Source organism: Gorilla gorilla, chromosome 14 (genome assembly GCF_029281585.2).
Source record: "Gorilla gorilla gorilla isolate KB3781 chromosome 14, NHGRI_mGorGor1-v2.1_pri, whole genome shotgun sequence".
Lineage (NCBI taxonomy): Eukaryota > Metazoa > Chordata > Mammalia > Primates > Hominidae > Gorilla > Gorilla gorilla.
Window position 1 is genome coordinate 35,447,620 of NC_073238.2, and position 24,008 is coordinate 35,471,627.

Consider the following 24,008-nt stretch of genomic DNA (forward strand, 5'->3'; position numbering starts at 1 on the left):
CATGTAAGCCAAAATAAGGATCTTGGATTTCATTTTAAGAGGCGTGGGAAGACACACTTGAAAATCCCAATATTTGAAGCTTGACAAGCTGGAAGCATCAGTTCTAAGAAACAGAAACTAGCATCACAGGAGGGAGGTGGTAAGGGTTAGGGAAATATGACTTGGACAAACTGAGGGGCCACCACTAAACAACTGGTGCTCCCTTGCAGATAATCAGAAATGCTTAACAGTCTCTATTGTCCATCGCTGTGGTTTGGCTGTGTCCTCACCCAAATGTCACCTGAATTGTAGCCCCCATAATTCCCACGTCGTGGGAGGGATGCAGTGGGAGGTAACCGAATCATGGGGGTGGGTCTTTCCTATGCTGTTCTCATAATAGTGAATAAGTCTCATGAGATCTGATGGTTTTATAAAGGGGAGTTCCCCTGCACATACCCTCTTGCCTGCCACCACGTAAGACGTGTCTTTCTTCCCCCTTTGCCTTCTGCCATGATTGTGAGGCCTCCCCAGCCATGTGGAACTGTGAGTCCATGAAACCTCTTTCCTTTAAAAATTACCCAGTCTTGGGTATGTCTTTATTAGCAGCATGAGAACAGACTAATACACTCATCTTTAAAAAACCTCTTCACTACATAACCTCTTCTAGCTACTACGCCTTCTCTCGCCTCCCTTCTTTAGCAAAACTCCTCAAAAGAGCTGTCTAAAGCCACTGTTTTACCTCCTCAGCTGTTTTCTCTTCCATCCACTACAGACTTCTAGTACCAGCACTCCATCAAAATTAATCAATGTTGTCAATAACATCGACTTTGCCAAAGCCAACAGTCAATTCTCAGTCCTCTTTTTACTTGAATTCTCAGCAATATTCACAGAATCATCTCTCCTTGAAATACTTTCTTCCTACTTCACTGGCCTCTTCTCAGTCTCCTTTGCTAGATTACTCTGCCCCTTTCCATCCTCTAAAGTTGGGAGAACTCCAGGATTTGGTCCTTGGTACACTTTGAATATATTCCCTCCCTAAGCAGCTCATCCGGTTTTGTGGATTTATATACACACGGTACACAGTGAAAGGCTGGTATACATTTCAGAATCAATGGCATCTTCAGACAGCACTGAGCAAGTAAAAGGTGTGGGACGGTCCTGAAAGGAGATGATGGGAAGGCAGAGCTGGCTGGCAGCAATGTCTCTCTGGCCAGAAGGTCAGGGGCGGCCTCATCTGAGTAGCAAACACCTTTATATTTTTGAAATTACTTGTCCTACTTCCTGGTACTACTTAAACCATTCTGTTGATTAAGCTGGGTAATTTAGTATCAATGAAACACTAATAATCCTTAAAGAGTGAATGACTGGGCTACATGTCAACAAGACTAAGGTTAAACCTTATTGAAACTTCATAAAAAGCACATTATGATGTTAATGTTCATGTTTGTCTTTAAAATGGGTCAACGTTTAAAGGGGGACAGAGGCAGGGCAATGTGAATGGTAAAATCGGTCCAGCTCAGCTTTCATCTCATTCTGTTCAGTTTCTGTATTGGATAGATCCACTGGAATTTCTGCAACAGATACAAATAACAAATATCAATTTAATAAAATTAAAAGCCATTAAGACAAATGACACAATACTGTGGCTATATATTTTACACTTATAAAATAATTGAGGATAGATTCCCACTGATATCATTAAACTGGATAATTCGGGAATCTGAGATTCAGGGATCACAAGTTCTATATCAAAAGATAGAGACAGGCTATTAACTTAAGCTGGCAAATGTCAATTAAAAACAAAATTTTTACCAATATTCAAATGTTAATTTTTTTTTTTTTTTTTTTTTTTTTGAGATGGAGTCTCGCTCTGTTGCCAGGCTGGAGTGCAGTGGCATGATCTCGGCTCACTGCAACCTCCGCCTCCCAGATTCAAGTGATTCTCCTGCCTCAGTCTCCCGAGTAGCTGGGACTACAGGTGTGCACCACCACACCTGGCTAATTTTTGTATTTTTAGTAGAGATGAGGTTTCACCATGTTGGTCAGGATGGTCAAATGTTAATTTTTAAATGTCTTCCTCAAATAACACACGAACTTTCTTTACAAAGGTAACATACTCACCAGTTTTCTTTGTTGCTGACATCTCGGATGTTCTGTCCATGTTTAAGGAACCTTTTACTGGGTGGCACTGCTTTAATTGCTATTGGAGTAGCTAGGTTTGAGTTGTATTTTGATAAAAGCTAAAAAAAAAAAAAAAAAAGCAAATTCCTTTTTATCGAACCATATGAATAACATAACCTAAATTTGGAAGAAGTCACAAAATGTTCAATAAAAGCTATGGGGCGGGCATGGTGGCTCACGCCTGTAGTTCCAGCACTTTGGGAGGCCAAGGCAGGTGGATCACTTGAGGTCAGGAGTTTGAGACCAGGCTGGACAACAGGTAAAACCTCGTCTCTACTAAACATACAAAAACTAGCTAGGAGTGGTGGCACACACCTGTAATCCCAGCTACTCAGGAGGCTGAGGCCCAAGAATTACTTGAACCCCAGAGGCGGAGGTTGCAGTGAGCTGAGATCATGTCACTGCACTCCAGCCTAGGAGACAGAGCGAGACTTGGTCTAAAAAAAAAAAAACAGAAATGCTAACGGCAATGAAAAGATGGAGATATTAGAAATTTAACTTGGATGTGAAGGACTGATTTTTAAAGCTTAAAATGTATTCTGACTGAGGTTAGTGAAAACAAGTAGCAATATATCCCTGAGAGGAAATTAAGCCTTAACAAAGATGTTAGGGAAAATACACAAAGGAAAGATGTAAAACGAATGCTCAAAAGGAAGGTCATCAATTATAAAAATTATGAAAGGAGAACATGAGGTATCAGCTATAATTTTTTCATGCATAAAGGGGTGATATAGTAAATATAAGGCTTCCTTCCTTTTACAAAGAAATAAGGAGAGATGAAGCAACCACAGGGAAGTGGAAACTATATAATTTTCATAAAGACAGAAGATGCTCCTTCTTCATGCAATTTATTATATCTTCCAGAAAAGCAGAAAAGACAGAGAAAAAAGGATAACAACTACTTTATTGATATCCTAGCATGAGTCAGTTCTAATGGCATCTGAGTATTTTCCGAAGTGATTTATCCTTCTCATGGGTCTCCATAAGTCAGGAAGATTTCTAGAATGGCTATTAAGAATTCCACACGTGTAAGTAATAATTGCCAAACACTGTAACTTCTATTAAGGAGGGAGACTGTCAAAGAATCAGACTGGTTATTTAGAATTGGCAGTTGTTATAAGTCATTAGTAGGCTAATGGTAACTGCTGTTAAATACTAAAGAATCAGATACAGTCAGGCATCACTTAACAATAGGGATACATTCTGAGAAATGCATTAGGTGATTTCATCGTGTGTGAACATCACAGTACTTACACAAACCTAGATGGTATACCCTACCACACACCTAGGCTATATGGTATAGCCTATTGCTCCTAGGCTACAAACCTGTACAGCATGTAACTGTCCTGAATAGTGCAGGCAATTGCTACACAGTGATAAGCACTTGTATATCTAAACACAGAAAATGTACAGTAAAAATACAGTATCATAATCTTATGACTGCTGTGGCATACGCAGTCCATCATTGACCAAAATGTTATGCAGCACATGACTATATTCTAATATACATCAATCAGTGTTTCTTAAACTGAGGTCTAAGAAGTCTCAAGTTCAAGAAACACTGGTATGTTATTCATGATACCCTGGCTCTGGGAAATTGTAGGGTAAATGACTTTTCTGACTTTGCCAGCAACACTTCTAATGGAACCATGATCAACATGGAAACCACAGTTGAACAAGATTAGAAAATAAGGTCCTGACAGCTCAGAATTTAGATTCTCTCTTCACCAAAATTAGCACACTAGCCCAATGATAAATAAGACAGTTTATATGCAGTTTCAGGTCTTTAAATATTTCATATTGAAAAGAATATCAGCAAAAAAAAAAAAAAAAAAAAAAAAAAATAGCCTGGAAAAATAACCTGGAGAATATCTTCTGGAATTTTAGTTACTTCTGGAGGTGTAGGTGTTCTGAGCAGATTCTCATAAGAAGAAATCGTAGGTGAAGAGGGATCTGTTAAATTCTCAAAGCAGGTGTCTGAATTTAAAACCAACGAAGTACGATCTTCAACTTCCAAATCATTTGATGAACTATTTGTTTTTGATAATGGGTAATTTGTGGATACCTATTGAATAAAAATAGACCATTAAATTATGGTAATATAACATAATGTAGTAAATAAAAATAGCTAATCATTTGTTACTTCTATTGGGGTCTCTAATAGGCTCCCATATGCCCCATCTTCTCTGACCAAGTTCTAAACAAAATCAAGAACAAATGGCATACAGAGGACAAAATATCATCTTCATTACTAATAAAGGCTGAGTTAAAGCTTAATGTCAGCAAGGTGAGGTGGCTCATGCCTGTAATCCCAGCACTTTGGGAGGCCGAGGTGGGCCGATCATGAGGTCAGGAGTTTGAGACCAGCTTCGCCAACATGGTGAAACCCCGTCTCTACTAAAAATACAAAAAATTAGCCAGGTGTGGTGGCGCCTGCCTGTAATCCCAGCTACTCAGGAGACTGAGGCAGGAGAATTGCTTGAACCCAGAGGCGGAGGTTGCAGTGAGCCAAGATCGCACCACTGCACTCCAGCCTGGGTGACAGAGTGAGACTCCGTCACAAACAAAACAAAACAAAACAAAACAAAAACCAAAAAAACGCTTAATGTCATAACTATATAGAATGAACCAAAGATTTAGATGGATACTCCCACCCCATCTCAGGCAACAGTGAGTGTAGTCAGACGAAAATCACAGCATGAACAAATGTTACCACATGCACTCCCAAAAGGAAGAAAGCAGACCAGAGTTAAGTTTAGTATGCAGATTATTCATGCTAAATCAGCCAATTGGGTAAGTCGCTTCATCTCTCTCAGGTCAGAGTTAACAGAGAGAGAGGATAGAGTGTCACCTCAGTAGGGTACCTTCCACATGAACATAAAGAGTAGATTAACTGTAAATGGCAGGTACTAACAGGCAGATAACCTGATACTTCAACTGATAACACAGCCCTGTGTTCATCCACAGCTGCACTGTCCAATATAGTAGCCACAGCCACATGGGGCTCTTTAAATTAAATTTTAAGCTAATTAAAATTAAATAAAATTTAAAGAATTAAATATTAGTTCTGCAGATATACTAGCCACAATCTCAGTGCTCAATAACGTGATTAGAGGCTACCATATTGGACAGTGCAGACTATAAAACATTTCCATCATTATAGAAAATTCTATTGGATACCCTAACACAGTATTGGTTTTCTATAGCATTGGTTAAGTGACCATACTGACTAAAGAGGGATAAGGTTTTGATTTGATGAAATCTGATTAAATTTATTTGTTGGTAAAATTTAGGGAAAAAAAGCACAAAATCACCCATAATTTTATCACCCAGAGATAACTACACTGCTGTTTCTATCCACTCTTTTTCCTTAAAATATGTGTATATATGTGTGTGTGTACATATACACACATCATTTTCCATATGATTAATATTTCTTGAAAACATTCTTTTTATATGCTCTCATCTGTTTTTCAAAACATGATAGTATATGTAACACCTGATCTTATGGATATGCCTTGCTGTGTTTTAGTTCTTTGATATCATTCAATATTTATACTATTTCCCATGTTTTGTGCTTATAAATAATGCTGTTCCTTACTCTATAACTTGTTTAAATCTTTGTCCAAATTTGCCTTAGAAAAAATTCTGAGATATGGTTTAAAGGTATGAAAAATATTTTTTTAGAGCAATTGATTTATGCTGCCAAGCTACCCTCCAGAAATGCACTGTAAATACATTCCTAAAAGCTGGATTCATCCATGTCTTCTAAACAGACTCTTTGAGCCTGCAAGCAGTAGTGTATATGAGTCTTTAGGAGAAAGATTGTGGCTTTCAATTTTATGGAAAGTTACCAAAGCTATGCTGTTCTTTGTAGATGGAATTTTCAAACCAGGAGTACAGAATGTAGGTACCAAAGGAGAGTTGGTATATTCGGCATCTAAAAGACACATAAAATGGTCATTAAAAAACTATAACTTAGTATGCTTAACTGGACAGGAAAAAAATCTCATATTTACATATGTAATTATCATTAGCACTACTAAAGTTCAGCAAGGATGCAAGAGTAATACACAATAACAAATAGTTGTGTTGTAATATATATTAAATATAAAAGCAACAAACTATTACACATATAATTTGAAAAAAGATACTTTTCACAGTAGCAAGAAAGACAAGATACCTACAAATATATCTATTAAAAATGGTGTAAAACCTTTATGAAGAAAATTATCAAACTTCTGACAAAGGAGGAGGAAGAGGGAGAACAGGTCACTTGTCTTCCAAGATGGCAGGACTTACTCCAAAGGTACAGTAGTTAAAAACAGTGTAACATTAACCAGGGATGGAAAAATTAAAGATAAGAACAAGAGAGACCCATGCATATATAGACAATTGCTATCTAGAACACATAGTATCATTGAGGCAACCTTAAAAAGCAACAAAGAGAAAAGGTAAATATGTTAGAAAAACAATCTAACTGGCAAAACATCTTAAGTCTAAAAATCATCAAGTACTGGAAAAGACGGAGAAACAGGAACTCAATACCACTAGTGAGAAGATAAATCTTAACAGCTACTCTTAGCTGACTATTCAGCATTTTCTAGAATAAGTAAAAATGTGCATGCCCTTTGACCTGGCAATTCTACTCCTAGATATGAGAAACACACATATGCACAAGGGAAAATTTCCTTAAGGCACTGCCTATAATAATGGAAAATAAAAACACTATCTCCTAATCAGCAAATGAATATGGCTCATATATACAGTAGAATACTATTTATCAATTGAAAAGGATGAAGTGCTTTGGGAGGCCAAGGTGGGCAGATCACTTGAGTCCAGGAGTTTGAGGCCAGCATTGGCAACATGGTGAAACCCCTCTACCAAAAAAATACAAAAATTAGCTGGGCATGGTGGTGTAAGCCTGTAGTCCCTGCTACGTGGGGGCTGAGGTGGGAGGACTGGTTGAGCCCAAGAGGCGGAGGTTGCAATGAGTTGTCTACAGTTGTGACCAGCCTGGGCAACATGGCGAAACCCCATCTATACAAAAAATACAAAAATTAGCTGGACGTCGTGGTGTGTGCCTATAGTCCCAGATACTTGAGAGGATTGCTTGAGCCTGGGAAGTTGAGGCTGCAGTGAGCCAAGATCGTGCCACTACACTCCAGTCTAGGCAACAGAGTGAGACCGTCTCAAAGAAAACAAAACAAATCATAAAACTCTAGGATTTTTTTATCTTGCTTTTTCATGAACACCAATGTTTTCATGTTTGCTGGGACAAATATGAAAACACTGTATGAAAATTTTCTTTAAGTTACTGAGCTATTTAAAAGAAACCAAAATTTAAATTGGCAGCTGATGTATTCCATGCGTGGTTTATATAAGATAATGTACAACTCTAATCAATAGGTTAAAAGAAAAAGTACTATGGCCCTACATCAAAAGATTGGTGAATATGTAAGTTTCAAATTAAAATGTTAATAACAAGCTGACAGATATTGAACATAATCAAGAGTATTAAAAACATACCAGAAAATTTTCTTTCTCTTGGACAAAATCATGCTGAATGAAATGGTACTTAATGTAATCCAATGTTACGAATGAAACAGATGAAGAAAACTATTAGAATGTCTAAGATGATGAAATCAATTTTGTTCAAAGATAGTTTGGGAAAAATGTTCCTGAGAAGTAACTTGATTCTTATACTTACCACTTTTTTCCAACTGCTGGATGATGGGGCTGGGCGTGGCAAAAACATTATCATTGAGCCTGGATTCTGTATCTATGGCCTCCTCACTGGTGTGATTCATAGAGAAATTACAAGGTTAAAAAAGTTAACATTCAATCTCTGGGAAAAAAATTTAACCTTACTAAATATCAAGTTTGGACAAACATTCAGTTATGCTTTATGGTATAGAAGTCCCATGAAACAAATTCTTTTCTTTTTTCTAATATATATCCATGGTACAAAAAGGTTAAGGACCATTAAGTTCAACTTATTAGTTCAAAAAGGGAACTGTGTAACTCCTGGGGCTTCAAAATCCTAAAGTGGAATTTTATAACCAGTGTACACATATAGATTAAAAACTTGCCATTTTTTTAAGACTAAAATGACTGATCCTGTCATATGATTATCATTGTCCTAGCCAATTACACAGATGTCTGTAAAATAGTTATAAAGAGAATATCACTGAATACAAGATAGTTCAGGATTGATTTTCACTTACAAGTTTCCAGTTTTGAATTTAAACATAATGACCCATGCTGTCTTTAACATCTTGTGTAAACATTTTTTTTTTCTGAGACATGGTCTTGCTCTGCCGCCAGGCTGAAGTGCAGTGGTGCTATCTCGGCTCATTGCAACCTCCACCTCCCAGGTTCAAGTGATTCTCCCACCTAAGCCTCCCGAGTAGCTGGGACTACAGGCGTACACCACTGCGCCTGGCTAATGTTTGTATTTTTTTGGTAGAGACAGGGTTTCACCATGTTGGCCAGGCTGGTCTCGAACTCCTGACCTCAGGTGATCCACCCACCTTGACCTCCCAAAGTGCTGGGATTACAGGTGTGGATTACAGGTGTGAGCCACTACGCGTGGTCATTGTGTAAAACATTTTTTTAAAAGTGTGTATACAGTATGGCACATATACAAAAGAATATATATGTTGTACAAAAGTTCTAAATATAAAAGGGCTGGGCATAGTGGCTTATGCCTGTTGCAGGGCCAAAGTGGGAGGATCTCTTCAGGCTATGAGTTGGAGATCAGGCTGCGCAACATAGCAAGACCCCATCTCTACAAAAAATAAAAAAAATTAAAATTAGCTGGGAGTTGCGGCACATACCTGTAGCCTCAGCTACGCAGGAGGCCGAGGTGGAAGAACCACTCGAACCCAGTTCATAGCTGCAGTGAGCTATCATCCTGCCACTGCACTCTAGCCTGGGTGTTGGGAATGTTTCATGGAAAGAGTTGATTTGTAAATGTCTAAAACCTTTTACCCGGTCATTTTACCTCTAAGAAAACTCAACAAACATTTTGGCACAGTAGTATTTATCACAGCTTATTTATAATAGGGGAAAATTGGAAAGAACCAAAATATGACAGTGAGACCCTGTCTCTAAAAATAAAAAGAAAGAAAGAATACTACTAGTACCTGTGTAGTCCTCTATGGAAGCTTCCCAACTTGGTACCCATCTCTGCCCTACAGAGGGAAATTTCTGTCTAGATTTGCTTGGTACTTTAACTACTTGTGTACTCTTAATATAATTTTTGTGCTTTTGAACTTTGGAACTATAAATGAAATAATAGTGTTATATATATAACACTATATGCACACTTTGTTTTCCTTGAATTTGTTCATTTAAGTAAAATTTCATAAAGGCTTTTATATACACTGACAATTTTCCCTAAGAAAGATTCACCAGTGGCCACCAGCATTATAAAAGCATTTTCTTATGTCTTATCAACACTGAATATAACCTGCCTTTTTTGGTATTCTCTCTCTTAACATTAATAAGCCTAGTTAAAACTTGGAAATAAAAACATCTGGATATGTTTTAGCCAAATATGCATCTGGATAGTTGAAAAATGACATCTCATTTTTTTATTTGAATTTCCTTCATTACCTGCAAGGCTAAAAGTGTTCATATGCTTATTGGTCAATTGTATTTCTTCTGGGGTTTTTTTGTTTTGAGATGGAGTCTCATTGTGTCACCTAAGCTGGAGTGCAGTGGCACGATCTCAGCTCACTGCAACCTCCATCTCCTGGGTTCAAACAATTCTTCTCTATGAGCCTAACGAGTAGCTGGGACTACAGGCGCCCGTCACCACGCCCGGCTAATTTGTGTATTTTTAGTAGAGCCAGGGTTTCACCATGTTGGCTAGGCTGGTCTCGAACTCCTGACCTCAAGTGATCCACCCACCTTGGCCTCCCAAAGTGTTGGGATTACAGGCGTGAGCCACTGCGCCCGGCCTCTTCTTTTGTCAATTCATGTCTTTGCTTGTTTTAAATATTGGGATGTCTGTCTTTCACTAATTACTGCATATGGGTTTTTAAAACATGTTATGTATCTATATAACATATATATGCACATATATTTATCATGTTATAACACTTTTCCTGCTTTGTCGTTGGTCAAATATTTTATGATACAGTGGTTTAAATTTTGTTTGTGATTAAATCTATCCATATTCTTTAGTATGATTTCTAGCTTTGATGTCATGCCATAATTTATCTACTTTCTACTGTTATTTTGGTTCTTTCCAATTCTCCCCATTTAAAATAAGGCTGTAATAAACACTACTGTGCCAAAATGTTTGTTAAGTTTTCGTAGAGGTAAAATAGTCATTTACCTAGGTAAAAGGTTTTAAACAGTTAAGAATCAACTCTTTCCATGATACATTCCTGACAATGATATATGAACACACGTTTCATTGTACTCTTCTAACAGTTAAAACAAATATGCTTTGTACTATTTTGATAGACAAAACTGTTTTTAAAATATTTATTAGTCATATCTATTCCTGTCCATTGCCTAGGCTGCTTTTGGTGTTAGTGGTTTCTTATCAGTATGTGTGTAATAGCCCTCAATGCAATTATTTTCTTGGTTTCTTTTTTGCCCTTTATATGCTTCATGTTCCAGTCTACTTATTTTATTTTTATTTTTTTAGAGGCGGGATCTAGCTATGTTGCGCAGGCTGGTTTCAAACTCCTGGGTTCACGTGATTCTCCCAGCTCAGCCTCCCAAGCAGGTGGAACTAAGGCATGAATCACCATGCCTGACTCATGTTCCCTTCCATATTTCTGAATAGAATAAACAAATATCGTTAAGATGTCTAATCATGTCAATTAATTTACAAGTTTCTTGCAATTACAAACATATTGGTAATTGCAGTATACTCTTTCACTGTTTAAACAGATAACTTATCTATATTTTCTTTTATTTTTTAAATAATTTATCTAAATATTTATCTTTTTGATCTATCTATATTTTATGTTGACTTGAGGCAGAGATGACTTGATTTTTTTTCCAGTTAACTAATTGTTCCAGTATAATTTACTGAATCATCTTTACTTCAAAAATACCTTCAGGATCACTTGAGGCCAGGACTTAGAGACTAGCCTGGGCAACACAGTGAGACCCTGTCTTTACACAAAGTTAAAAAAAAAAAAAAATAGGCAGGCATGGTGGTCCACACCTGTAGTCCCACCTACTCCTTGGGAAGCTGAGGCAGGAGGACTGCTTGAGTCTAGGAAGTCGAAGCTGCAGTGAGCTATCATGATGCCTCTGCACTCCAACCTGGGTGACAGACTAAGAACCTGTCTCTAAAAATAAATAAATAAATACATAAAGAAAGAAAGAGTTGCCCTGTGTAACTATATAAAATATATATCTTCTATCAGCCTCTTACTTGAATTTTATTATTTCTATACGTTTTTCATGTGATTTTCTTGAGTTGCCTAGGTACAAAATGGCCTAGAAGTGCAACACAGAAATATTTCTTATTTCCTATCTCATTACACTGGCCAGAGCATCAAGAATGATGTTAGGCTGGGCGTGGTAGCTCACACCTGTAATCCCAGCACTCTGGGAGGCTGAGGCAGGTGGATTACTTGAGCCCAGGAGTTCAAGAGCAGTCTGGGCAACGTGGCAAAACCCCATCTCTACTAAAAATAGAAAAATTAGCCAGGCATGGTGGCTCATGCCTGCAGTCCCAGCTACTCAGGTGGCTGAGGCTCCAGAATCACTTAAACTCAGGAGGCGCAGGTTGCAGTGAGCTGAGATTGCCCCAGTGCACACCAGCCTGGGAACAGAGCAAGACCTTGTCTCAAAACAATAACATGACGTGACATAACATTAGAAAGGATTCATCCAGAACACCATCTATGCTCAGAGCTTTTTGGAGCTTGTTATCTAATAACTTTTTTTTTTTTTGGGGAGAGTTTTGCTCTTGTTGTCTAGGCTGGAGTGCAGTTGTGTGATCTCAGCTTACTGCAACCTCTGCCTCCTGGGTTCAAGCAATTCTCCTGCTTCAGCCTTCCAAGTAGCTGGGATTATAGGTGCCCTCCACCAAACCCAGCTAATTTTATATTTTTAGTAGAGAGGGTTTCATCCTGTTGGCCAGGCTGGTCTTGAACTTCTAACGTCAAGCGATCCACTGTGCCTGGCCTGTTATCTGATAACTTTTCAGTTTTCTTCTCTGATTACTGGTCTACCCAGGTTTTCTACTTCAGGTCAATTTTTATCATTTTGTATTATTTTCCAAAACTTTATCTGAAATTTTCAAATTTCCCAATACTATACCCTATGATATTTTCTGACAGCTTAGAAAAATAAAAACATAGGCCAGGCACAGTGGCTCACGCCTGTAAACCCAGCACTTTGGGAGGCCGAGGCAGGTGGATCACTTGAGGCCAGGAGTTCAAGACCAGCCTGGCCAACATGGTGAAAGCCTGTCTCTACTAAAAATACAAAAATTAGCCAAATGTAGTGGTGTGCGCCTGCAATTCCAGCTACTTAGGTGGCTGAGGCACAAGAATCACTTGAACTCAGTGGTGGAGTTTGCAGTGAGCTGAGATCGAGCCATTGCACTCCAGCCTAGGGGACAGAACAAGACCATCTGGAAAACAAAACAAAACAAACAAACAAAACACACAATATAGTCCTTAGTTCTTAATGCTCTTATTTGTATTTATGTTTAGATAAGGACCAGTTCTTAGGTTTATCAATTCTACTCTTTTAAAAATCTTTTGGATTAAAATTTTATCTTTAGTGTTTTTTCCCCCAGAGTTGTGGGGTTTTTTTCTTTGACATGAATGTTTATTTTCCTTCTTTAATAGTAACAGTTTTTAATGATAAGTATTTATCTATAGACATTGCTTGGCTACTTTGATAAGTGGTATTTTCATTGTAACTCTTACGGTTTTAATCACCATTTCCATGCTAATGACTCCCAAATCTAGTTTAGCACCAAATTCTTCACTGAGCTTTAAACTGATACTAGAATGCCTAAGCATGAAGAGGCACTAACAATGTCAAAACCAACATGTAAACACATCACCTATCCTCCCATACTCCAGGTATTCTTTTCTTGTTCTAACATCATCCCAAGCAACAAAACAGAAACTTGGGGTTTATCCTAGATCATCCTCTTTTCCCGTGTCTCCATAGCAAATCAATCACAAGTTCTTACTAATTTTACCCCTTTAATTTTATTCCCTCTTTTCTATCCCTACAAATATCTTTTTTTCAGGCCCTTATCACTTCTATAGTCTCTCACCTGAAGAAACCGACAGCTCACACTTTATTGATAGTATTGGTGATTCGAGAAGATCTGTAATACAAAGTATCTGAAAACCTTACCACTAAAGAACTTATTGGCCGGGTGCGGTGGCTCACGCCTGTAATCCCAGCACTTTGGGAGGCCCAGGCGGGCGGATCATGAGGTCAGGAGTTCAAGACCATCCTGGCTAACATGGTGAAACCCCGTCTCTACTAAAAATACAAAAAAATTAGCCAGGCATGGTGGCTGGCGCCTGTATTCCCAGCTACTCGGGAGGCTGAGGCAGGAGAATGGCATGAACCCAGGAGGCAGAGTTTGCAGTGAGCTCAGATCGCGCCACTGCACTCCAGCCTGGGTGACAGAGCAAGCCTCCATCTCAAAAAAAAAAAGAACTTATTGATGTAACCAAACACCATCTGTTCCCCTAAAACCTATTGAAATAAAATAAATAAATATCTGAAAACTTTTTAAAGCAAAAATGTTGTCTGAAACATTATATTTCTTCTGGAAAAAAAATCAATAAATACAAAAGGTTTAGAAAGCTAGATAAAATATGCCTTTTAACAGAGCTGCTTACCTTTTATTATTCCTCACGTTTTTAAGTCCCATTGTGTAATCTTCATTTAAACACATAGTATATTCAGAGATACCAAAGTGTTCTAATTTAGGAGTTACACACTCAAAATCATCCATTTTTAGTGCACATTTTGGAGTTTTTAGTACTTTTACTAGTGACTGTTTGGTAGGTGGGGTTACAATTATGGGCTCTTCCTTATAGTTGTTCACTGCCTGTGGAGGGTTTGGTAGAACTTGGGATACGATGTACCGCTCAAGTCCAAAATCTGAAAGTTGTGGACTACGTGGAGACTTCTCAGAAATACAACTGCTTGCAACAGGAGGATCAGACAGATCATCTTTCACATCAGTCTTCTGAAAATTTTCACAATTAGACAACTCTGGGTCAGAGTTAATGGCTTCTTGCTCGTGTACTAGGAGGCAAAATCAGAATATTCTGGTCAAACTCAAAATGGAAAATTTCACGTTTACAAAAACAACAGAAAACAGCTTATCTGAAATTTCCCAAATCAGCAAAAGTTCCGATTGTCTAAACATTTTATTTATTTAGTATTTATTGAGACAGGGTCTCGCTCTGCCACCCAGGCTGGAGTACAGAGGTGTGATCACAGCTCACTGCAGCCTGGACCTCCTGGGCTCAAGTGATCGTCCCATCTCAGACCCTGGGGTAGCTGGGACTACAGGTGTGCCACCATGCTCAGCTAATTTTTAAATTTTTTTTTTGTAGAGATGGGGTCTCATCATGTTGCCCAGGCTGGTGTCAAACTCCTGGGCTCAAATGATCCTCCTGCCTTGGCCCCCCAAAGTGATGGGATTTCAGGCATGAGCCACCACACTCAGCTGAAATGTTATTTCAATTGTCCCTTTAATAAAGTTCTGACATGTATCTCTTGTGCACCCATATCCCATTGTGATTATACATTAATTAGAGAAGGAAAGCAAGTTAAAGTGTTACAAGATGAAAAATTAATATTCACAAATAAAAGTCCAATTTTCTTATATCCTTAATGTGATTTACTAGTTTTTCGTAATATTTTCTTGGTTTCTTTTTTTTTTCTTTCTCAGACTTCAGTGAGCATCAGAATATATTTTCTGTAGCTTTGACTGTTGCCCAGGCTGGAGTGCAGTGGCACAATCACAGATAAGTAGGCAACAATGGGGGAAGGCCCCAGGTTGGGGAGAACAATGAACAACTGTTCTGAGAAAAGGCTAATCACAAACAACCTGCAGGCACAACAACTTTGTTTCTTTTTTTTTATTATTTTTATTTTTTGAGTCAGGGTCTCACTTTGTCCCCCAGGCTGGAGTGCAGTGGCAATCTCGGCTCACTGCCGCCTCAACCTCCAAAGCTGGGACTATAGGCACGCACCACCATGCCCAGCTAATTTTTTGTATTTTTGGTAGAGACAGGGTTTCACCATGTTGCCTAGACAGGTCTAGAACTCCTGAGCTCAAGTGATCTGCCCACCTCGGCCTCCCAACGTGCTGGGATTACCCATGTGAGCCACCATGCCTGGTCACAACAACCTTGTTCTGTACCTAGCCCGCCTCCAGCATGACCCTATAAAACTTCCCTTCGGCCTCTGCCTCTTTGCAGACAGCCGCTTCTCTGCTGTACTGCCCATTGCAACCTTGCAATGTATTTTCATACTTTCGCTAATAAATCTGCCTTTCTCTACCTACAACTGTCTCGGTAAATTCCTTTACCACCTGAGACACTAGCCCCAGCTAGTCACACCCACAACACTGGGCTCAGGTGATTCTCCTACCTCAGCCTCCCAGGCAGCTGGTACTACAGACATGTGCCACCATGCCGATAATTTTTTGTACTTTTTGTAGAGATGGGGTTTTGCCATGTTGCCCAGGCTGGTCTTGAACTCCTGGGCTCAAGTGATCCGCCTGCCTCAGACTCCCAAAGTGTTGGGATTACAGGCGTGAGCCACTGCACCTGGCCTGAAACTATATTTTAAAATTTCATGACAGTATGGAATCAACTGTGTTCCAGATTTAACACAGAGTATGATATTATTTTAGATTTGTAACTTCCAGATGCCTCAGCTAAATAGCAAAGACTGCTATATAAAGATAAGTTTGTATCCTTAGTCTGGAACACCTATATAAAACACCTAGTTGAGAAAAATAATAGGTGAGCATTTCAAAGATATACAGTTTCTCAACCATTAATAGGTTATATACTTTTTTTTTTTTTTTTTTTTGAGATGGAGTCTTGCTTTGTCACCCAGGCTAGAGTGTGGTGGTGCAATCTCAGCTCACGGCAACCTCCGCCTCCTGGGTTCAAACAATTCTCCTGTATGAGCCTAACGAGTAGCTGGGATTACAGGCACACGCCACCAAACCCAGCTAATTTTCGTATTTTTAGTAGAGACAGGGTCTCACCATGTTGGCTAGGCTGGTCTCGAACTCCTGACCTCAAGTGATCTGCCCACCTTGGCCTCCCAAAGTGCTGGGATTACAGGCATGAGCCACCGTGCCTGGCCGGTTATATACTTTCTTGTTTGTTTGTTTTGTTTTAAAAGCCTTGAGTTTAAATCTCTAAAGTTTTATATTTTGATTTCATAGTTTTTGTTCCCTTGAAGAGCTTCTGAGTCACTGAGTTGTTTTGGCATTATGCTTTCTGTTACTTTTGAGAACAGAAAGTTCTTGCTACAAGAGTTGCCAAAAACCTACTGATGTATTTATCACAGGGCTGTCATTTCAGAGATTAATAAATCATCATTATCACTACTCCATAGGGAGATATTATTATCCCCATCTTATAAGTGAGGAAAAAGCAACTTAGAGAAATTACCCAAGGTCACGCATGTAATAACTGGTGGAGCCCGTATTTGAATCTGTGGCTCTTTCACACCAAAGTCAGCTGAATTCTATGATTCCACATCGGGGGTGGTGGTGGTGGTATGGGTTGTTTGTATGTAGGTATGTATGTATGTATGTATTTTATTTATTGAGACAGGGTCTTGCTCTGTCATGCAGGTTGGAATGCAGTGGCGTGATAGTAGCTCACTGCGGCCTTGAAATCGTGGGCTTAAGGGATCCCTTCTGCCTCAGCCTCCTGAATAGCTGGGACTCCAAGTGTGCACCACTATGCCCAGCTAATTTTGTAAAAGAATTTTTTGTAGAGACAGAGTCTCATTATGTAGCCCTGGCCTCAAATGATCCTCCTACCTCAATCTCCCACACTGCTGGGATAACAGGCATGAGCCACTGTGCCCGTCTCACATGGACTGTTTAACTTACCTGCCACACACATCCTCAATACATACTTGTTCAATTCAATAATAGAAATGAAGACACTGGGCCAGGCGCTGTGGCTCACGCCTGTAATCCCAGCACTTTGGGAGGCCGAGACAGGTGGATCACGAGGTCAGGAGATCGAGACCATTCTGGGTAACACAGTGAAACCCCGTCTCTAATAAAAATACAAAAAAATTAGCTGGGTGTGGTGGCGGGCCCCTGTAGTCCCAACTACTCAGGAGGCTGAGGCAGGAGAATGGCTTGAACCCGGGAGGTGGAGCTTGCAGTGAGCCGAGATCGTGCCACTGCATGACTGAGCGAGACTCCATCTCAAAAAAAAAAAAAGAAATGAAGACACTGAAGTTAGTCATTCAGAGGTACGGGCATAACAATAACCGTTAATAATTAATCTTGGGTGACTGACATGCTAGGAACTGCTGTAAGCAACTTTATCTTATTTAATCCTTATACAATCTCATGAGATAGATATACTAAACATTCCCACTTTACAAATGAGAAACTGAGGCACAAGGTTAAGTAACTTGACAAAGATAATAATACAGCTATTAAGTGGTGGAATACAGATTTGAACTCAGGCATTTTGGCTCCAAATTCTAAACCACTATGATAGACTGCCCTTCATTAAAATTTTAGAATCAAAAAAGGACTTCGTCAAATTTTATAGCCAATATCTCATTCTATAGAAGAGAACACTGTGAACAAGAAAAATGAAATAACATGCCTTGAGGTCTCTCAGCTTTTATTGGCAGGGCTAACTAGAAACCACCTATCCCAAGTTTTGAAGATTTATCTTGTAGTTTTTCATTTAAATAGGCCATCTAGCCTAAATGTGCTAAATCTAGCATTGTGCTAGCTTTCATTTGGCATTTTGGAAAGGAGAACAAGGACTGTCCTTATATTACACCCCTGATTAGCACTCCAAAAGCACACCACACAGTGAGAGTTGACTAAATATTTATCAAATAAGCGTCAGATAACGACAGAGCTAGAACTAAAAACCATAGCCAAGGCTACAGTTGTCTTAGTTAATCATGCTGCCTTGTTTCTTTAATACTAAAACAAATGCTATAAAATGAAGTTATTCAAACCTGAATTTTTCTTGACACGTGGACTATATCCATACTTCTGGAAATACTCTCTTATTTTCATAATATCCATTGAATTTTTTTCCATTAGTACTTTTGTTGCCTTTATGAAATCAATGCCTTCTTGATTTTCCAATCTTGCTTTATCAAGAAGAATATTAACATCATCCTTTTATGAATAAAGAAAGTACATTTTAATTTCTCTAACTTCTGACTAAATCTATTTAGGATAAAAAAATTACTCGCCACAGAAAAATAATAAATCAATATTGTAGGAGTGATACCTTTAGAGTCTGAACTTCTGAATGAAGGTCATATAAAATTCTCTTTGGATAATCTTCAAAGTCTTCAATATGAATATTGAAAGAAAAAAGTCCAATAAATGTAAGGAAAAGGAGGAAGAAAAAGAATAGTATACAATCATATACCTTATAATGACATTTTGGTCAATGATAGATCACATATGACAGTGGTACCATAAGATAATACCATACTTTTACTGTACCTTTTTTATGTTTAGATACACAAATACTTACCATAATGTTACAGTTGCTTACAGTATTCAATGCAGTCGCATGCTATACAGGTTTGTGGCCTAGGAGCGACAGGCTACACCATACAGCCTAGGTATGCAGTAGGTCATATCATCTACGTTTGTGTTACATATGCTCTATGATGTTCGCACAATAACAAAATTGCCTAATGTTGCTCAGAATGTATCCCCATTAAGTAACATGACTGTATAACATACATACCGAAAAGCATACAAATCCTAAGTATATAGTTTAATGAACTTTATAAAATGAGCATACCTGCACAACTGGCCCTCAGCTCAAGAAAAAGAAGGAGAAACAGAGCCTTAGTAGAACTCTAGAAGCCCTCTTATAGTCTCTCCCTTCCCCCCAAGGGTAAACTTTAGCCTGATTTCTTTTTCTTTTTTTGAGATGGAGTTTCGCTCTTGTTGCCCAGGCTGGAGTGCAATGGTGCGATCTTGGCTCACTGCAACCTTCACCTCCCGGATTCAAGCGATTCTCCTGTCTCAGTCTCCCAAGTAGCTGGGACTACAGGTGTGCGCCACTACATCTGACTAGTTTTATATTTTTAATAGAGATGGGGGTTTCACCATGTTGGTGAGGCTGGTCTTGAACTCCTGACCTTAAGTGATCCACCCGCCTCGGCCTCTCAAAGTGTTGGGATTATAGGCGTGAGCCACCGCACCCAGCCACCTTACCCTGATTTCTAACGCCATGAAGTAGTTTTGTCACTTATGAACTTGATTTAATGGACTCAAATAATATGTACTCTTTTGCGACTGGCTTCTTTCACTCAACTGTTACATTCTTCCACGTTCATAATCTAATCCATGTTCATTATTGTGTAGCATTTCCACTGCATGATACCAAATTTATTTATTCTATTGTTGAAACACTTTGGATTGTGCCTAGTTTGGAACTATTGCTTTGAACTTCCTAGAACATGTCTTTGGTACCAATGTATTCATATTTCTGTATGTTAAGAGACTTAGAAAAAGTGCTGGATTATATGTTATGCATATGCTCAACTTCAGTAAATACTGCTAGTTTTCCAATATGATTTTTACAGTTCACACTCCCACCAGCAGTGCATAAGAAGTGCATTTGTTCCTGCTCATCATCACTGGCCATCAGAGAAATGCAAATCAAAACCACAATGAGATACCATCTCACACCAGTAGAATGGCGATCATTAAAAAGTCAGGAAACAACAGGTGCTGGAGAGGATGTGGAGAAATAGGAACACTTTTACACTGTTGGTAGGAATGTAAACTAGTTCAACCATTGTGGAAGACAGTGTGGCGATTCCTCAAGGATCTAGAACTAAAAATACCATTTGACCCAGCCATCCCATCACTGGGTATATACCCAAAGGACTATAAATCATGCTGCTATAAAGACACATGCACACTTATGTTTACTGCTGCACTATTCACAATAGCAAAGACTTGGAACCAACCCAAATGTCCATCAATGATAGACTGGATTAAGAAAATGTGGCACATATACATCATGTGCAGCCATAAAAAAGGATAAGTTCATGTCCTATGTAGGGACATGGATAAATCTGGAAACCATCATTCTCAGCAAACTATTGGAAGGACAAAAAACCAAACACCGCATGTTCTCACTCATAGGTGGGAACTGAACAATGAGAACACTTGGACACAGGAAGGGGAACATCACACACTGGGGCCTGTCATGGGGTGGGGGAAGGGGGGAGGGATAGCATTAGGAGATATACCTAATGTAAATGACGAGATAATGGGTGCAGCACACCAACATGGCGCATGTATACATATGTAAGAAACCTGCACGTTGTGCGCATGTACCCTAGAACTTAAAAGTATAATAATAATTTTAAAAAAAGAAAAAAAGTGCGTACTGCTCCAACAACAATAACAAAAAGTGCATTTGTTCCACATCTTTCCAAACACTTGGTAATTTTCTCTTTTTCGTTTTAGCTATCCTGCTGGGTATGCAACTGTGCTACATTGAGGTTTAATTTGCATTTCCTTGATGACTAATGAAATTTGCATTTCCTTGATGACTAATGAAACTGATGTCTTTTCACATTCCTAATGGCCATCTGAAGACAATTTTTTCTTTCTTAGTTGGAGTCTCACTCTGTCGCTCAGGCTGGAGTGCAGTGGCGCCATCTCGGGTCACTGCAACCTCCGCCTCCAGGGTTCAAGCGATTCTCCCACCTCGGCCTCCGAGTAGCTGGGATTACAGGCGCCCACTACTATGTCCAGCTAATTTTTTTGTATTTTTAGTAGAGACAAGGTTTCACCACGTTGGCCAGGCTGGTCTTGAACTCCTGACCTCGGGCGATCCACCCACCTCGGCCTCCCAAAATGCTGGGATTACAGGCGTGTGCCACCGTGCACGGCCAAATCTTTTTTTCTTTTTGAGACGGACTCTTGCTCTGTCGCCGAGGCTGGAGTGCAGTGGCGGATCTCGGCTCACTGCAAGTTCTGCCTCCCGGGTTCACGCCATTCTCCTACCTCAGCCTCCCGAGTAGCTGGGACTACCGGCGCCCGCCACCACGCCCGGCTAATTTTTTGTATTTTTAGTAGAGACGGGGTTTCACCGTGTTAGCCAGGATGGTCTCGATCTCCTGACCTTGTGATCCGCCCGCCTCAGCCTCCCAAAGTGCTGGGATTACAGGCGTGAGCCACCGCGCCCGGCAGAAATAGACATTTTCAAGTGACTGGAGATCATTCATTATATAATTAAAGTAAAAGTAGTCTGCAGGGTGTAATATTTTAAAGCACATTACAATTATGACATTTATGAAATAATTCCAAAATCTGAACTACTTTTTCAACAATTTAAAAAATCTCTAATAAAAAGGGGAATGGTGAATTTTGCTTTATTTATATACACATATTTTTTTAAACCCTAGCACTGTTGAGTACTAGTGTTTGTGTTGGCAACATGGTTTAGCGGGAAAAACACAGAGGTTTACTGCAACTGTGGACCACCTGAGTGAGAAAAAAATCACTATATGTGTAAAGTATTGTGTAAAGAACAACGTTAAATAGCTTGATTCTAAGAGAAACTGTTTAGGTTTACATGGTATTTCATTGACAAGCACACATATTGTATGTGACGAAAGCATATCACGTATAAATTAGTATATGTATTATGAGCTCAATCTGTTAATTTAGGTTCTTATTCTTAAGTGCTGCTGTCTCTGTTTATAACGTAATAGTGCTACTTTCATTATCTCAAGAGAGCCTTGGGGTTGTATATGGGTCTGAAACGGACACGCGACAAGGGTTCCTATGAATAAACCATAAACAGGCCCGGGAGCTACGCTAACGCCAAACGCCGAGCATTGAGACGCGCAGCACCCGCCCTGCGCCTCGGTGGCAGCCGTCCACGCCGTCAGTGCCTGGCGGTTCCCGTGGGACATACCGTCCACTCGCCACGCCCCTCCGCCCGCGGCGCACCCCACGCATCGTGCCCTGGCCGCCCGCCTCACGCACCGCTTTCCTCTCCGTCCAGCGCTCGCTGCAGCCGGGCCGTCTCGCAGTCCAGCGTGCTGGCCAGAGACCGCAGCTTCCCGCAGAAGCTCCGGATAGGGTCCATGCTGAGCACAGCGGGGAAGGACTCCAGGCGTACGCAGACGGCCGCCGCTCAGCTCACAGCCTCCCGCCACTAGTTTGAATCTCGGCGCCGGACGCGTCCTCGGCTCTGCGCAGGCGCAGTCCTCTCTCGCGAGAGCCGAAGTCTCTCGCTGAGGCCCCAGGAGACCCCGCGAGACTGGTGCGCTTACGCCACAGCGTCTGCGGGCGGCCGCGGAGACGCGGAGTGTTGAGCAACGCGGCCGGTGAGTAGCTGTGCGAATTCGGTTCTCTAGGAAGCTACTTCTTCGCCTGCTGGCCTTACCTGGGGTCCCCGCTTCTCTGGAGGGGAGGCGGTGGGGGAACTCCCGTAGGCGTGAGCTGGAGCGCGCGCCCGCTGCTCTCTCCAGGTCCGGCCGCGCCAGTTCGCCTCCGCAAAGCCCGTCCCTCTCTTCCGCAGGCACCATGTTCCTGACTGCGCTCCTCTGCCGCGGCCGCATTCCTGGCCGTCAGTGGATCGGGAAGCACCGGCGGCCGCGGTTCGTGTCGTTGCGCGCCAAGCAGAACATGATCCGCCGCCTGGAGATCGAGGCGGAGAACCATTACTGGCTGAGCATGCCCTACATGACCCGGGAGCAGGAGCGCGGCCACGCCGCGGTGCGCAGGAGGGAGGCCTTCGAGGCCATAAAGGCGGCAGCCACTTCCAAGTTCCCCCCGCATAGATTCATTGCGGACCAGCTCGACCATCTCAATGTCACCAAGAAATGGTCCTAATCCTGAGTCGTCACCCTTGGATTTTATGGATCACGGAGCTGCCCATCTTTACCTGGTCCTGGAACTGAAAAACTGTAGCTTCTGTGAAAGTGAGCCTTTGGACCAGTCTTTATTACAACAAACAAACATGAGTAGTCTGCATATAGAATATCTAGGGCTCTAAACCCCCCAATACTTAAAAGTCTAATTGCTGTCCTGTGTTTTCATTAGTCTGATAGGAAGATAGGGATTTCCTCAGTCACAGATGATATTTTGAAGGAAAGCTGCAATAAAGCCACAATGATTTGAGGTCTTTGCTTAAGTATGAGATACTTGATGGGGGCTTTATCATGCAACATTAGTTTGCTTACCTTAAGAATTGCCCAAAAATGAAAGAAAATATGAGCTTTTCAGTTAAACATACTCCTAAAAACATTTTCCGGGATTTTACTACTAAAATTGGACATTTAAGCGAAGTAAAAGAGGCCGGGTGCGGTGGCTCATGCCTGTAATCCCAACACTTTGGGAGTCCAAGGCGGGCAGATCACTTGAGGTCAGGAGTTCAAGACCAGCTTGGCCAAGGTGATAAAACCCGTCTCTACTAATACAAAAAAAATTAGCTGGGTATGTTGGCGCAGGCTTGCAATCCCAGCTACTTGGGACGCTGAGGTGGGAGGATCGCCTGAACCTCAGAGGCAGAGGTTGCAATGAAGCGGAGGTTGCAGTGAGCCGAGAGCATGCCGCTGCACTCCAGCCTGGGAGACTGCATCTCAAA

General features: G+C 40.5%; 2 protein-coding genes across 4 annotated transcripts; one reads left to right on the top strand and one right to left on the bottom strand.

Annotated features, from left to right (window-relative positions):
- Positions 1-540: 540 nt before the first annotated feature.
- On the bottom strand, positions 541-22,598 carry SKA3 (spindle and kinetochore associated complex subunit 3). Of its 3 annotated transcripts, XM_019039734.4 has the most exons (9): positions 22,403-22,598; positions 18,660-18,721; positions 18,379-18,544; positions 14,016-14,427; positions 7,871-7,956; positions 6,015-6,100; positions 4,022-4,225; positions 2,101-2,219; positions 541-1,550 (listed from the first exon to the last, which is right to left on the bottom strand). In XM_019039734.4, coding segments are annotated over exons 1-9 (1,239 nt in total). In that variant the 5' UTR covers positions 22,506-22,598; the 3' UTR covers positions 541-1,549. The 3 variants fall into 3 exon arrangements, with proteins under 3 accessions (XP_018895279.2, XP_018895281.1, XP_018895280.2); XM_019039736.4 differs by lacking the exon at positions 18,660-18,721 and having other exon boundaries at positions 22,403-22,554; XM_019039735.4 differs by lacking the exon at positions 2,101-2,219 and having other exon boundaries at positions 22,403-22,521.
- Positions 22,599-22,945: 347 nt separating this feature from the next.
- MRPL57 (mitochondrial ribosomal protein L57) lies at positions 22,946-23,542 on the top strand. Its single transcript, XM_004054240.4, has one exon. The coding sequence runs from the start codon at positions 22,946-22,948 to the stop codon at positions 23,252-23,254; it is 309 nt and encodes a 102-aa protein (XP_004054288.1). The 3' UTR covers positions 23,255-23,542.
- The last annotated feature ends 466 nt before the right edge of the window (positions 23,543-24,008 follow it).